The sequence below is a fragment of the Mastigoproctus giganteus genome, chromosome 8 (genome assembly GCF_048544385.1).
Source record: "Mastigoproctus giganteus isolate SK-2022 chromosome 8, ASM4854438v1, whole genome shotgun sequence".
In the NCBI taxonomy this organism is placed as follows: Eukaryota; Metazoa; Arthropoda; class Arachnida; order Uropygi; family Thelyphonidae; genus Mastigoproctus; species Mastigoproctus giganteus.
The window spans coordinates 229,360,826-229,377,728 of record NC_143582.1 but is presented as its reverse complement, the minus strand read 5'-3'; the positions used below and the strand labels follow the sequence as shown (position 1 = coordinate 229,377,728).

The 16,903-nt window shown below is 38.1% G+C and overlaps 1 protein-coding gene across 2 annotated transcripts in view; it reads left to right on the top strand.

Annotated features, from left to right (window-relative positions):
* LOC150082405 (uncharacterized) overlaps positions 1-16,903 on the top strand; it is a 267,788-nt gene that overhangs the window by 188,087 nt on the left and 62,798 nt on the right. For both annotated transcript variants that reach the window (XM_090379267.1, XM_090379266.1), the window contains exon 9: positions 13,455-13,500. In XM_090379267.1, the coding sequence (XP_090235393.1) occupies positions 13,455-13,500 (46 nt within the window). The remainder of the gene's footprint in view (positions 1-13,454; positions 13,501-16,903) is intronic.

Sequence of the window (16,903 nt, the reverse complement as noted above, 5' to 3'; positions counted from 1 at the left end):
GGCTCAATTTGGAGACTGTTGCGACTTATCTCCTTGTAGAGAACGAAAAGCTAAAGGCCCTAAACATAGAAATAAATACACGTACCAATCTTTTGGAAAGAGTTATAAATACATTTTCCGGTATAACAACAACAAATAAGGCTTGTTTGGCCAAACAATCTGTTAGTGACAATTCCTCTACAGACAAACCTACATTAAGACATGATGCGTCCCCTTCCCCGATTGTCACGGATGATTCAACTTTGCAGGAAGACACTGCTACTGACACTTCTATTGTCAGGACCTTTGCTGATGCTGTCAGTTCTGCTGCAAATGTTCCTAAAGTGAAACCTGACAATGTCTTAATTCTTAGAGCTTCTGAAAACAGTGATTGTAAGTCAAGTGCTGACGTTAAGACATTGGTGGCTAAAACTCTTAAATCAGATTTAAAAAATGTTAAGATCAAGTCTCTTAGGCTAGTGAGGAACAAAGGAGTCTTGCTGGAAACGGCCTCTAAAGCAGATCTGGAGTGTTTGTCCTCCTCGGAGTCTTTTACATCTGCAGGTATCAGCTCAGGTGTTCCTCGAAAGGGAAACCCCACTGTACTGATTTATGATGTCCCAAAGGAATTGACACGTGACGAGATACTTGAAAATTTATATAACAAAAATCTTGGCGATTCGGATTTTACATTTGAGGAGGTTAAGAACGGAACTTTCTTTCGTTTCTCAACTAAAGAAAGGTCAAATTTATCTGTAAACTGGGCTGTTAGTTTTTCTCCCAAGATTTACAAACATATAATTACTCTGGAGCGCATATTTCTTGCCTGGAGTTCCCATAGACACAGACCTTATACTGTTGTGACGAAATGCTTTCACTGCTTGGGATGCGGTCACACCGCTCAGTACTGCACGTGCGAGTCCCCGTCTTGCAGTCACTGTGCGCAGGGTGGTCATGTGTTTAACGAGTGTCCTAATAAAAACGAAGAGCCATCGTGTATCAATTGTAAGAGAGGAAAGCGTGACTTTCACTATTCGGTGAGAGATAGCAACTGTCCTGTCTACAAAAAGGCCTTGGAAACAGCACGACTGAGGATTGCCGATGAGTAACACACCCAATTCCAGTGTATATAGTGTAAATAATTCCCCTGCTGGTGATGTTAATAGTACGAACTTGCCTAGTGTTCAGTCTATTAATCTGAAATTTATGCAGATCAACGGGCATCATTCTAGAGTTGTTTCGGACGAGATTAGATTAACAGCAGAACAAAACTCAATCGACATCATCACTATTCAAGAGCCATATTTTGCTAAAGGGCGAATGGGAGATTGTTCAAAGATCACAGGTTATTCTCTTTCCACCCGAGTAATCCAACCTGCTCACCAGCAACCGAAGACTTGTATTGTTGTATTAAACGACAAAATTGATGTAACTGTCATTAACGGTCTCTGTCACCAAACTGCAACTTGTATCCTTGTCACATATTCTACCATGACCTTTTATATCATCTCAATATACTGCCCTCCATCTGAAGACTTAAATAACTCATTAAATTATTTAGAATCCACATTGAATTTTCTGGGTCCTCATAATGTCCTTATTTCAGCGGATGTAAACGCCAAGTCTAAGTTTTGGTTTAGTGCAAGCTGTGATGCTCGAGGGCAATTACTGGAAGAATTTATTATTAATAATAATATGAAGATTTTTAACAGACCTCAACAGTTCACTACGTTCTCCAGCTTCTCCGGAGAATCAAATATTGATATCACCTTCTCAAATTCCTTCTGTAATCTAGCTATCAACGATTGGACTGTACAACCTAACTGGACAACAAGTGACCATCGAGCAATTTCTTTCTCAGTCTCCATACCTTCTCCTCCCTCAGATTCGAGTATCTGTGTGCCTGAGTACGTTCGCTTCTCAATTAATAACATTAATTGGGACACATTTGAACATTCTGTAAATGCTGATTTCTCCAAACTGACTGACTCTCATTTTGACGCCATGTCTGTGTCTGAAGCTGCGACACAGATTCAAAAAATTTTGATTAATGCATCATATAAATCATCAAGGAAAAAACGTGTCAATTCCAGAACTTGTTCCTGGTGGTCGTCAGAATTATCTTTGCTTCGGAAACAGGTCCACCACGCTCGACGCACTTATCAGCGCAATCGTCATTTATCTCAGGCTGATGTTCGCATCTTTTATAATAATTACGTTGATCTCAAGAAACGTTATGTGAAGGCAATTGCTACCAGGAAGAAGCAAACTTGGACAGAATTTGTGCACAACTCTGGTAATGCGGACCCGTGGGGGCTACTTTATAAAATTGTAAGAAATAAATTATTTACACAAGAAGTGTATGGATCGATCATATACAATGGTCTGGAGACCACTAACTGGACGGATTCTGTAAATATTATTCTAGATAATCTTTTTCTTCAGGACAATGTGAGCTCCGACTCTGATTTTCACACTAATATTCGTTCTGCCAACTCTCTGTACGTTTCTTCAATTAAGACTGAGGCATCGAGTTGGACACAGCTGTCAAACAAGTGAAAGTTAAGAAATGCCCAGGGATGAACATGCTGGAGAGTACCTTTATAGTACGGCTCGCCAAGATTAAGCCCAGTATACTTCTACAACTTTTCAACAAATGTTTAGATGCTGGGACTTTCCCAGATCTGTGGAAGACAGCCCTTATCAAGCTGATTAGGAAACCTGACAAGCCCCCCCAGGAACCGAGGTCTTATCAGCCTATAGCTTTATTGGCCAACCTTGGTAAGCTATTAGAACGTTTAATTGCCCTGCGATTAAACAACTTGTTATTGGAACGGGGATTAATTGCGCCTAATCAATACGGATTCACTCCTGGAAGGTCCTGCGAGGACGCCCTTGTAGACTTCATTTCTTCTGTTGAACACTCCAGTTTCAAGTATACTCTTGCTATCTTTATTGACTTCGAGGGTGCTTTTGATTCCCTTTGGTGGGAAAGTGCCCTCGAACGTTTACGTCATGCCGAATGTTCCCAGCAACTTTATCTTCTAATTAAGAGCTATTTCTCTAACAGATTTATCACCGCCAGATCTAAGTACAGACAAATTTTGCGTCAGGTCTATCGAGGGTGTCCTCAAGGCTCCATTTTGGGACCACTTTTCTGGAACTTTGTCCTGCAAGGTTGGATTACCCGAACTTTTGACAACGTGAAGATCATGGCATATGCGGATGATTTGACAGTCCTTGTTGGTGGAAATTCAAGGTCTTCTATTGAAAGATCCGCTGAGAAAGTTCTATCTGATCTTCAACAATGGACAGTTGAAAATAAGTTAAAAATTAGTTCTACCAAGACAAAAATTATGATCCTTGGCTCTAAACTGGATGTTCGTCGACCACCAAGAGTTAAAATAAACGATAGACAAATACCTCTAATAATGGAAATTAAACTTTTGGGAATAACTATTGACAGCAAGTTAAACTTTCTCCCTCATTTATCCAATCTGCGAATTAAGATCAGAAATTTCACCGGCGCTCTTGTCAGAGTTTCTAGAACTGAGTGGGGTCTTTCTAGAAGATGTTTAAGAATCTACTATAACTCTGTGTTTCTCCCTATGGTTACCTATGCTGCTGGCGCTTGGTTCCATAGGGTGCGGACTGTACAATTTCAATCAAAATTGATGACAATCCAGCGTACAATGTTACTTTGTATTTTGAAGATTTGTCGAACAGTTTCAACACCTGCTTTACAGGTTTTAGCCGGGACGTTACGACTCGATCTCTACGTAATTTTCAGAGGCTTATGTTATCGCCTGAAACGTCAGATTCCCACTGAGATCCTTGGTATTTCTATTAACACTCAAGTCGATGTTAAAGCCGAACGACAAAGAATTTGGCAAGAGTTGATCAACTTGTGGCAGGGTAGGCGGGATGACACAACACTGGGCAGTGTAACGCATAAGTTTTTTCCTGAAGTTGACTCTCTTACGGATAAAAAATCTACAGTCTGGTTTCTCCTATTTGATATCAGGCCACGGATCATTAAATAAGAAATTGTTTAAATTTCGCTTGTCTCCTACGGAACTCTGCCATTGTGGCGGTGTGGAAGATTGGCAGCATGTGTTGTACACTTTTCCCTCATACAATGAATTTCGAGTAATTCTGCAGAATCCCAACTTTTCATCAGGATTGGAACCTAATTTTGTATCAAATGCCACGAGTTACCGCGCTCTTCAGGATTTTGCTAAGGCAACCTTCAATAAAAGGCTCGCAATTCTATCTGCAATGACTACACATGCGAATGTTTCAAATTCAGCTCAAGACTCTTCACCTTCACTGCAATGACGTCCATTTTCTCAACAAGATCTACCGCTCTGGACTTGTGCTCTGTGTGTGTGTTGTGTTTTTTTTTTTTTTTTTTTGAACTCTATAAGTGTCCTACAACTGAAACTCAATTTGATTCCTGTGAAAATTCCTGTGCTCCTTTGTTCGGATGGCTGTTAACTGACTGTGACTTTGTTATTGGTGATTAACTGTGACTTTGCTACTAATGACTGCAGGACTTACTGGATTTAACCTCAACTGTTTTTAAGGTTTGTTTAAGACTTCTGGGCTTGTGCAAAGTTTTGTCGGTTGAATGGGTACTGTTATCCTTAATTATTTTCTTTGAACTTTTTTTTTTTTTTTATGTTAATATGCATAAGATTACTTTCATTGTTTACTTTGAAATTATCTGTGTTTACCTCAATCTGTTGAGGTTTTCTTTTGTACAGTATTTAATCTTTGTATATTTGTATAAGTTAACGAGGCGGAGATGAACTAACGTTCCAGGTGCCGCCCAAGACAAATAAATAAATACATACATACAATCACCTATGTGTGTCAATCTTATCTGATGTAATCTGTAGGAAATATTGCCATATCCTTACATTATTTGGACGACAATTACAATTTTAAGGGGTGATGCACTTTCTTTGAATTGGTTTGGTTTGTTTTTGTTGGCGCATTAGCAACTAAGGCTATAATGCCCCTTTCTTTGAATACCAGTGTATATTAAACATAACACTTTGCTATATATACGTAAGTATAATTTTAATTTTATTTTGCTAACCTGTGGATAATTCTTCCGATTTTCACGTATCATTTAATTGGTAATAAAGTGTAAATTTGTGCTTTATATCTTTATTTTTATGGCCTCTGGATAATATTTGTCAATTTTTGCTTATTAGAATCAAAATTCAAGTTGCAGATGTGATCACTATAACTGGTGCTTACTGTATATAAATTTTTACTTTTTTTTTCATATTTGTAAAATAATAAGAGAAGTTTACCTCAATATAGTATGTAGAACACTTCCGTATGATGCTTAGTGTCCAACGTAATTATGTGTGACTATTAATTGCAGAAACCGTAGAAATTACATGAGAATTCTGTTAATGTTTGCGGCCATTTCTGATCTCCGATTCGTGGGCTCTTAAGGGCATGTGCGAAGACAAATAATCCCTATTTAAGTTTCATGCTCACCCCTATTCGGTAAATTTCATTCCTGTGATCACGACATATGGTCGAAAAGCTTTGTCAGCTTCAGGAAGGAAAATCTGTAAAATCCAAACATCACACTCTTCAACTGCAAAAAACCACATAAAATGGAAATTTTCCAAGGCAGATTGGGCCAAATATACCTCTCATGTTTCATTTGATAAACAGATCATCGAATCTTTCCCAATTGACACAGCCACTGATCATATCACCAAACAAATTCTAGCAGCTGCATCTATTGCCATCCCACAGTCACAATCAGACACCTATAGACCCATAAACTATTGGTGGAATGAAGAATGTAAGAATGCCAAAAAAGAAAAAAACCGAGTGCGGAATATATTTCGCAAATACCCTGCTACCAATAGTCTTATAAATTATAAGAAACTCAGAGCCAAAGCCTGACACATCAGAAAGAAAGCTAAAAAAAACTCTTGGATCCGATTTGCAACTTCAATAAATAAAAATACTGATGTAAGAATAATATGGAAAAAAATAAGACAGCTAAATGGCAAATTTCCTCCATTATCCTCGCCATTATTCAACTGGAATAGACAGGAGCTCTTTACTCCTGTAGAGATTGCGAATACTCTAGGGACAGTATTCTCCCAGTTGTCTGCCTCGACCTCATATGATCCATCATTTCAGAAGATCAAAGCTTCAGCCAAAAAATCAAAATTTAACTTCAAAATTGCTGCTTCTCTACCATACAATCAGATGCTTACTATGATCGAACTTCAAGAAGCTATATATTCCTCAAAGAACAGTGCTGCTGGTCCTGATGGAGTGTATTACATAATGCTTCAATACTTAGGCAATAAATCATTATCCTTGCTGCTGACCTTTTACAACCGTATATTTATTGAACATTCATACCCCACTCACTGGCATCACTCGTATGTACTGGCAATTCCCAAACCAGGGAAAGATCATTCTATCCCTCACAATTATAGACCCATTTCTCTTACCAGTTGCTTGAGTAAAACTTTAGAAAAAATTATACCCTGCTGATTAACATGGTATCTGGATTCAAAACATCTAATCTCTGATAACCAGTTTGGTTTCAGAAAAAATCGCTCATCCCTAGATCTTATGGTCAAGGCTGAAACAAATATCAGGAATGCATTTATTCGAAATGAACATCGTCAATGGTCTGCCTTGACATAGAGAAGGCCTTTGACACCACCTGGCATTTTGGTATCTTGAAAGATCTTCATTCCCTTGACCTGAGAGGCCACTCACCATGCTACATACAAAACTTCCTTCGGTATAGATCTTTTCAAGTTCGCTATAGACAAGTCTTCTCGCAAATCTATATACAAGAGGAAGGAGTCCCACCAGGCTCAGTTCTCAGTGCTACTTTATTTGCATTGAGAATAAATCATATTACCAAATGTATTCCCAACGTGTGAACTCATATCTCTATGCCGATGATCTGACTGTTTCCTGCAGTTCGCTGAATATGAACTTCATTGAAAGGCAACTACAAATCTCACTAAACAATATTGAACTATGGATGACACAGAATGGTTACAGACTATCTCATCAAAAATCAAGTGCCATTCACTTTTGTAACAAACGAGGGATGCATCCTGACCCAGAGCTACACTTGACAAATCATCCTATCTCAGTTATGAGTAGCATTCGCCTCCTCAGTCTAATTTTTTATAGGAAACTTAATTTTTTAGAACATATCAAATATCTCCGGACAACCTGCCAAAAAAAATGAACATTCTCAGAATTCTTTCTTCTGCAACATGGGGTGCAGACTGTTACACCTTACTTCACCTGTATAGAACTCTAATTAGATCTCGTCTTGATTATGGGCCCCTGGTGTATGACTCTGCTTGGGAGAGTGTGCTAGTACAGCTTGCTCCTGTTCAACGTTCTGCCCTCAGGATTGCTACAGGTGCTTATAGAACATCGCCAGTACAAAGTCTCTACGCTGAAGCCCATGAAGTTCCACTCTGCCTCAGAACAAAGGTATTACTTCTGAATTATGCTGCTAAAATTCAAAGCATGCCTACCCATCCCATTTGGCCTATACTTAGTGATCCACAGTTTAAAATGTTCTACAGAAATAAACCCAGAGCAGTTTAACCTACTGGAATTAGATTGCAGGTTCTATCAGAAAGCTGGAATGTACACTTTGAAAAAGTCCTCCAAGATCCAAACACTTCAGTTCCCCCATGGTCCTGTATTAATCCATCCTGTGACAATTACTTCCTAAACTGGGGAAAAGATTCCCTTGCAAATATTAACGTGTGACAACTTCATACTGCTCACACACAAAATTATCCGCATTTCACAAAAATATACATAGATGGATCAAAGTCTGATAGTGGAGTTGGTGCTGCAGCAGTTATACAGCTGAGTTATTCGCCACCAAGCTTGCCCTAGAAAATATTGTCCATCGCTCCATTAAAAAAAGTATAATATATACGGACTCGCCGAGTTCACTAGTAGCCCTACAAAACACCTCCTCACCAACCAATCCTTTAATAAAATCCATAAGAAGTAAGATGATTCTTATTCAGGAATGCCAGCAAGCAGTCATCTTCTCCTGAATCCCAGGAAATGAATGCGCAGACTATGCCGCAAAACATCCAACCCATCATCTTCAGGCTTTTGCATTCCATATGTTGATTACAGACCTATGGTACAAAGGATATGTAAGGAACAATGGACACTTCTATGGCAAGCTCAAACGGATAATAAGTTATTGCAAATAAAACCAGAACCACAGTTATGGACCTCTAGTTTTCGTACTAACAGAAAGGAAGAAGTAATCTTAACCAGAGCACGAATTGGCCACAGCCAGTTTACTCACCTATTTCTCCTCACAGAAAATGATCCTCCACAGTGTTTTTAATGCAGCTGTCAGCTCACAATGAAGCACATTCTTGTTGAATGCACTCTGTACAAACATGCTCGGCAATACTCATTCAGCTTCCTTCCAAATCTAAAAGAACCTCTAAAACTCTCTCATATCATAGGCAATGATGCTAATCCCTTGGAGTTATTCTGTTTTCTTAAACAAATAAAATTATATGATCATCTCTGACTGTTTCCATAACAGTCACCATTGATAACTTTCATATCACTGATAGCTGCAATATGGTTTAAGCAGCCCTTGGGCCAAAAATAACAACAACAACAGCAGCAGTGGTTTTCAACTGTGGTGCCACAACAACATTCTTGGGGTGCCATGTAATTTGGGTTTAAGTTACTTAAAGTTATTATTTTTAATTTATATATTTATTTCATTATAAAAAGGTGTATGATATCCATTGTACCGTATCTTTTTAATTTTGTGGTGATTTATAATTGATCTAGTATTTCTATATAAAGAATAAAATTATTATATAGGTATATATTAAAAGATCGAAAACTACTATGTTAAGGGCGCTGTGAACTGAGAAAGTTTGGGAACCTCTGGTTTATAGTTTTATGATTTCTATATAAAAATTTTGCCTGTGTGACAGCTTTCCCCCATTGGGAAAATTCCCTCTTTGGTTTAGTCTAAAAACATCATCACTATCTGTATTTTTGAAAAGACAAGGCTAGTGGAAGCCAGACGTGTTCAGAGTCACTAAGTTGACCTTTTGTATTTATTGAGTTGAAATTATTGTTTTTGTATAACTTTTGGTTTAAATTTAGTAGTATAGTATTTTTTTGTGATTTTCTGATTAATTTAGTGCATTTATTCTTTATTCGGCCTTGTAATTTCACAGAAAACCACAGTCAATTTTTGCTAACGTTGAATCAATATGGCAGATACTGGAAGTTTCTACGCAACTTTTAGCAGTGTAATCAGTATCAGCAGAGGATTATAACTATAAGTTATAGCACTAATTATGTGTTTTAATAATTTAGCTTGTCACGTAGAGCTTTTAGAATCAGTGATTTGGCATAGATAGCTAGCATAAGAGTTTGAACCACTTGTGTGGCAATAGACAATATCTATTATAATTACAAAGATAGTACATATAACTTAAACTTGATAGGAGACATGAAATTCATATAACGTAACTCAGTAGGAGATAAAACTCAATACTACACACACAGGGTGTCCAAAAAAAAATTTTTTTTTTATCCTCAGCGAGAACTGCCTGTATACGTTTTTTTGGACACCCTGTATATATATATAGTGTTAATACTGCATTGGGATATAAGTGTAGTGTTATATTTTAAATGTATTGAAATTGAATCAGAATCATTCCTCAGACCACAGCAGCAAGGCAAAAGGCTCAGGGTAGTAGGAATGCTGTGGCTCAGGAGAGAACTGAGGGGATGGTTGTCCTCTGAATCACAGCCTTTTGAAATATACTGCTTGTTTGATGTTTGTGGGGCTATCAGGAATGGGACATGATATTTCCAAGGGCAATGACTTTGTGAGTGTGCTCGATGTAAGGAGTGTAAGGAGATCAGGTGCCAATTTAGCATTGTTATGGGCCTTTATGAGAGCTTGAAGAACAGTAGATGCCCTTGAAGGGTTTAAATCTAGTGGTCAATCAAGCTCTCAGCTGCCCACATCAATGCCAGAGATTGCACATGAAAATTGGGTAACACAGTGGCAATCCCCAATGCAGAATATGTTGGTCCCATAGGAACTAGTTGTTATTGGTGACTCTATTATCAGGGAAACGGAGACTATATTGTGCAAAAAGGATAGGTGGAACAGGACAAGGGTATGTCTGCCCAGGCCGAAAGTTGATGATGTTGTTGAGTAGATATCACCTTTTAAGGGCACAAAAGGTGATATTATTGTACACATTGGCACCAATGATATTAAGAGTAGGAAAACGGTGGAATTACTTAACAAGTACAGGTCAATGTTGAAAAAATGCCGTGAGTTAGGGTTGAATTTGAAAAGTGTCTGCAATTCTGCCCAGACATGATAGAAGGGAGTATATGATGAGAGCCTTCTCAATCAATTCGGCTCTGGAGAGATTGTGCAAGGCTCCTGGGGTAGAATTTTTCTCAGTCTGGTCTGTGCTTGTTAACAGGAGAAACTGCTTCTACAGGGCTGGGATATACTTAAATAGAAAGGGTGCAAGAATATTTGCTGATGCTATCGAGGCAATGTTAGGTAGGTCAGAAAACTGCTAGCTTGGGGGGGGGGGGGCGGATACACGGACTAATAGATTAACAGTAGCTGCTGACAGAGGAGAAAGTGATTCTTTCACTGCTTCTATTCGAATGAGCAGCAGCCTGGAAAACAAGGTGCGAGGTATTTCAGAGACTGCTGGGAGTCATTTCAGAACAAGTAAATACCTGGGCTGCGTTAGTGTAGCTAAGAATAAGAACAAGTGCATGTATACTTGCGTATACACCAATGCTAGGAGCTTAGTAAATAAATTTTATGAATTTGAGGTGCTGGTTAAAACAACAAAGGCAGATATTGTTGGGATATCAGAGACGTGGTGTCACACAGAGATAAGGAATGCAGAATTGGAAATTGTGGAGTAAAATGTGAACAGAAAGGATAGGGAGGAGAGGTTCTGCTATTAGTTAAGAAACACATAAAATCTAAGGAAGTTGAGCCAGTTGACGTGGGTGGACAGTGCAGTGTTGAGTCAGTTTGGTTTGACATAAGCACTAGGAAAGAAAAATTGAGAGTATGAGTGTGTTAAAAGGCTAATGACTCTGATGAGTATAACGAACAACTGTACAGAGAAATAGATTGGGCCTGTAAATCAGAATGTCTTATAATGGTGGATTTTAATTTCCCTGATATTGACTAGAACTTGTGGGTTGGTCACTTGTACACTAGCAAGGCTTTTTTGGGTTTATTGGATGACTGTTTTCTACAGCAGCATGTTCGAGAGGCAACCAGAGGGAGTAATACTCTTGATCTGATTATCAGTAGTGATTCTTCATGCATTAAGGATCTGCAAATAAAAGAACCACTAGGTGGCAGTGAACACAGTGTGCTTCTGTGGGATTTATTCAAAGAGGTAACTACCATCAGAGGGAAAAAGAAAAGGGTTTTTGCTTTTGTAAAGGTGACTATGGTGGTCTGACACAGTTTATAAATTCTATACAGACCAACTGATGATGTTTAGAATTTACTGTTACCAACAGCAAATTCTAAATGGGAAGCATTCAAAGAATTGGTTTTTGATACCAACTGAGAAATATTGTTCAAGGTTTAGGTCTCTATGGATGTCAGATGAACTAATGAGTTAAAGCAGCACTACACAATCTATACAAGATTTCAGTTATAGTTCAGACACAGCATGGGTTTGTTAAGGGGAAGTCTTGCCTGACCAATTTGATTGGATAAAGTGTCTTAGTTGTTTGAGGCACCGAGGGTTCCCCTTTTTCTCTGCAATTTGATTGGATACTATGATGTGGTCACAAAAGAACTGGATGCAAAAAATAATTTTGATATCATATACTTGAATCTTAGGAGAGGTTTTGATACTGTAGCGCGTAGAAGACTACTGTTCAAATTGGAGCAGTATAGCATTAAGGGCAAATTGCTGCTATGGATAAAGGATGGTCGAGTGGTAATCAGTGGACACTGCTCTTCGTGGACTAATGTTATTAGTGGAGTCCCTCAGGATTTAGTGTTGGAATCATTGTTGTTTTCTGTATTTATTAATGAAGGTATATCAGGCTTAATATCTAAGTTTGTAGATGATACGAAAGTTGGTAGGGTTGTTAATGACACTAATGACTGTACGCTACTGCAACAGGATCTAGAAGAGTTGAGTAGATTGGCTGAGAGATGGCAACTGAAGTTTAACGTTGACAACTGTAAAGTATTGCATATGGGTATTAGTAACCCCAGAGTATCAACTGTGCAGTACTACACTCAGGGTGGTAGAGAATGAAAAGGACCTGGCGGTAATTGTGCAGTCAGATATGTATTTTTCTGAGCAGTGCAGACGGTCTGCAAGTGTAGCTCATGGTGTCTTCTCAAGGATATTGAGGAATTTTTCTAGCAGTTATAAGGAGATGATTATCCCCTTGTATAAGGCAGTGGTCTAGCCACACCTTGAGTACTGTATGCAGGTCTGGGGGCCTCATTTTAGGAAGGATGTAGAGCTGCTGGAACTAGTACAGAGAAGGGCAACAAGATTAGCAAATGGAACAAATGGTTGCTCTTACAAAAAGAGAGAGACTTAAGTTTTGTAAATTACAATGTCTGGGAGACTAGGCACCTGCGAGGTGATCTGATTAAAGTGTATAAGGCCTTGAATGGTTTAAGCACGCTCAATGCTTGTTAAATTCTTCCTCTTGCCCAGATTAATCACCTGCGGGGACATAAATTCAAATCGAGGGAAGACAGTTTTTAATAGATGTGCGGAAATTTGCATTTAGCCAGCCGGTTGTTGATTGCTGGAACAGACTTCCATCTGTTGTTGTAGAAGTTGACAGCTTAAAGTAATTCAAGCAAGAAGCGAACAAACATTTGGAGTGAATGGATGGGTGAAATGGGAAGGTTTTTTTTTTTTTTTTGCCTGATGCTGTGTATAAGCTTGCCTTCTTGCGTCATTTGTCTCTGCTAATGCTGATTTTATTTGAAGTGAAAAACAAAACAAAAATACAATGGGACATGGTATTTGCTTTTTGGTACATGCTTATTTGGCAATAGTATGTGTCATGTCTCTGCACTCATGGACCATTGTTTACTACTATTATTTCACCCCCCTTCAAATAAAATGGTTTACACTCTTTTCAGAAGTACATCGATGTATTTAGAAATCATGAAATCTAAATGTTAGCTTAAATTCTAATCATACTTCAATTTTAATATAAAAAATTTTAGACAAAATACGACCAAAAGAGTCCAGATAATAAATTGCTTAAACCTAAAAATATATGAGATAGACCCTTATGCCTTTTAATTGCAACATTCTGTAAACACACACACACACAATTGAAATTCTTTAATGTTGTATTGTAATTTCTGTTTTTTTTCCTTTTTTCAGGTTGTTCAAATTGTTAGAAGAAGTTATGAGAGAAAAGGAAAATAAGGTATACATGAATTTTCTTTATTTTTATTTTATTAGCATCTCTTTCCCTTTTTTTTTTTTTTTTTTCACTAAATTGTAACAGTATTATCCTTTTGGATTAACTGCAAAACCACCAGTAATTTCAACTCATATCCCTGCTGTTTATAAAGACAACCATTAAACCTAGTCATTATATAATTCTTTCATTTCTTCTGTTCCAAGAAGGCAATTCTCGCAGTAAAAGTCTATACAGTGGAACCACCTGATAATGTCACAAACAGCAAATTCTAAATGGGAAGCATTCAAGTATTTAATCTTGGAAGCTAATAGGCTTTTCATACCAACTAAGAAATACTGTTCAAGGTTTAGGCCTGAATTGGCGCCTCCGTAGCCAGGTGGGAAGGAGCAGCAGTGCGTAGCACACGCTTCTTGATTGGACCGGGGTTCGAGCCCGTCACCACCAAATACGGAGCATGCGGAAAGGTCAGGGAATGACCACCGCACAGGAGCAATATGGCCTTAGTTGCTAATGCTCTTAAAAACCAAATAATAACAACCAATAATAGGCCTGAATGGATGCCAGATGAACTAATGAGACTCACGACAGAAAATAAAAATGCATGGAATGCATATAAATCATCAGGTGACACAGAAGCCTATTGTATATATATAAGCTGGTGTGTAATCAAGTCACAAAGGAGGTTAGGCAGGTGATCGCAGATTACTATAAATAATTTCCAAAGGATGCAAAGAAAAACAGCGAACAGTTCTTTACTTATGTAAAGTCTAGAAGGAAGGGGTTAATCAGATTGGTTCACTTGATATTGATGGTTGGTTAGACTGTTCAGGTAGCTGACAAACTGAATGAGTATTTTGCATCTACATTTTTTTTTTTTTTTTTTTGTTAGTTGGCATATCAGCTTCTGTGGCCATAATACACCTCCCAAAGTTTTTTCATTTTACTCTGATCCAAGCCTGAGGTGGGATTCAAGCCCACGACCTTTGGGTTGCCAAGCAGGTACTTTACCCACCTGGCTAGCCCGGTCGGCGCACCTACATTCACACTTGAGGAGTTATTCAGGGAGGGGAATGTCAGACATTATTCAAACTCTGGCAAGGAGCTAAATGATTTTCTAATAACAGAGCAAAATGGAGGAGAAATTGTCAAAGTTAAACATAAGAAAGGCACCTGGGGTGGTGGTATCTATCCAGTTATATTAAAGGAGGCAACAAAGGAAGTAAGCAAACCCTTAGCCATAATTATGAGAGCTTCCTTGTACTCGGGGGAGGTCCCCATGAACTGGAGATGTGCAAATTTTACCCCAATTCAGAAAAGGGGATCAAAGGGTGACACAAGTAATTACAGACCTGTTAGTTTAACTTCTGTTCCTTGAAATTGATGGAGGCACTGGTTAAGGAAGCACTACAGAATCATCTAGACAAGGCTGCAGATATAATTCAGACACATCATGGGTTTGTTAAGGGGAAGTCTTGTCTGACCGGTTTGATTGGATACTGCAATGAGGTCACAAAGGAACTGGATGCAAAAAATAATTTTGATATCATATACTTGGATTTCAGGAAAGCTTTTGATACTGTTGCACAAGGAAAAATAATGTACAGGTTGGAGCAGTATGACATAAAAGGCAAGTTGCTGCTATGGGTAAAGGGATGGTTGAGTGGGAATAGATGGAGAGTGGTAATCAGTGGACACTGCTCTTAGTGGACTAATGTTATTAGTGGTGTCCCCCAGAGGTCCATGTTGGGCCCATTGTTGTTTTCTCTATTTATCAATGATGTTAAAGAAGGTATATCAAGCTTAATGTCCAGGTTTGCAGACGACACGAAGGTTGGTAGGGTTGTTAATGACAGTACGCTACTGCAACAGGATTTAGAAAAGTTAAGCAGGTGTGCTTAGAGGTGGTAACTGAAGTTTAACATTGACAAATGTAAAAGTACTGCATATAGGTAGCAGTAACCCCAGAGTAACGTATCAACTGTGTGATACTGCACTCAGGGTTGTAGAGAATGAAAAAGACCTGTGGGTAATTGTGCAGTCAGATATGAAGTTTTCTGAGCAGTGCAGGCAGTTTGCAAGAATAGCTCATGGTGTCTTGTCAGTGATATACAGGAATGTTTCTAGCAGGGATAATAAGTGATTGTCCCCTTGTATAAAGCATGGTCAGGCCACTTGTGTGGAAGATGTACAGAGGAGGGCAACAAGATTGGTGAGTGGAACAAAGGGTTTCTCTTATCAAGAAAGGCTTAAGTTCTGCAAATTTCAGCATCTGGAGACTAGGCATCTGCGAGTTGAACTCTGATTGAGGTGTATAAGGCCTTGAATGGTTTGAGGAAGCTCAATGCTGATGGTATTTCCCCCTCTTGTTCAGATAACGCACCTGTGGGGACTTAAATTCAAATTGAGGAAAGAATAGATGTGCAAAAATTTGGCTTTAGCCAGCAGGGTGTTGATTGCTGAACAAACTTCCATCTGTCTTAGAAGTTGACAGCTTAAATACATTCAAGACAGAAACAGACAAACATTTGGAGAGAATGGAAGGGTGAAATGGGAGGGGGTTTTTTGTTTTGTTTTTTTGCTGTTACTATATAAGCTTGCTTTCTTGCATCATATGCCTATGCTAATGCTAACCACCCCTGTCTAAATCATCCTAACATATTTAGTTATAATATTTGTAACAACTTATTGATATCTTAAGATTTAAACTTGATACTTAGTTTTTTCACTTCATTAAAGTGAACTTGCATTGCAAAAATGAAAATAATCAATTTATCCAAGCACCAAATGTCTTCCAAAAAATTTTACAACATTGTCACTGACTCATGAATTAATAGAACAAAGTACTACATCAAAAGTAGATTTCCTTTTGCAATTTCAAGCTGGTTACAGCTTCGCTCTTATCAGTGAATATGAGTATCATATCACTGTAATAAAGTGATAAGAATCATCATTCATACCACTTTATTACAAATTGGAAATGTTGACCCTGTATCTGTTACTGAAAATGTATCTGATGGCTGAAAAGTTGTTGACCAAAACTTGAATTTTGTGAAAGCTGAAGAAGTTTAGAACTGTGACTTTGGTAAATCAAAGTACAACATAAAGAAAAGTTGAATCAGAGACTAGACAACATTTTGCAAGCATAAACTGTGTGATACAATTGTGTTGCAGAAGTCTGCGTTTGTAGAATCATCATTCGTATATTGTCACATTCCTTCTTTATAAAACTGTTACCTTTCTTCTTTTCTAGAAAGAAAGCAATCAGTATGCAGAATTTATAGCTTAGAAAAGAGATTACAAAATATAAAAAGCCCTTCAGAATAGCAGATTCACATTTATCTATTTTGAAATATTTTTTAATCATTTTTGTTTTAAAAAAAATGTATAACAAAAGTGAATATAATGG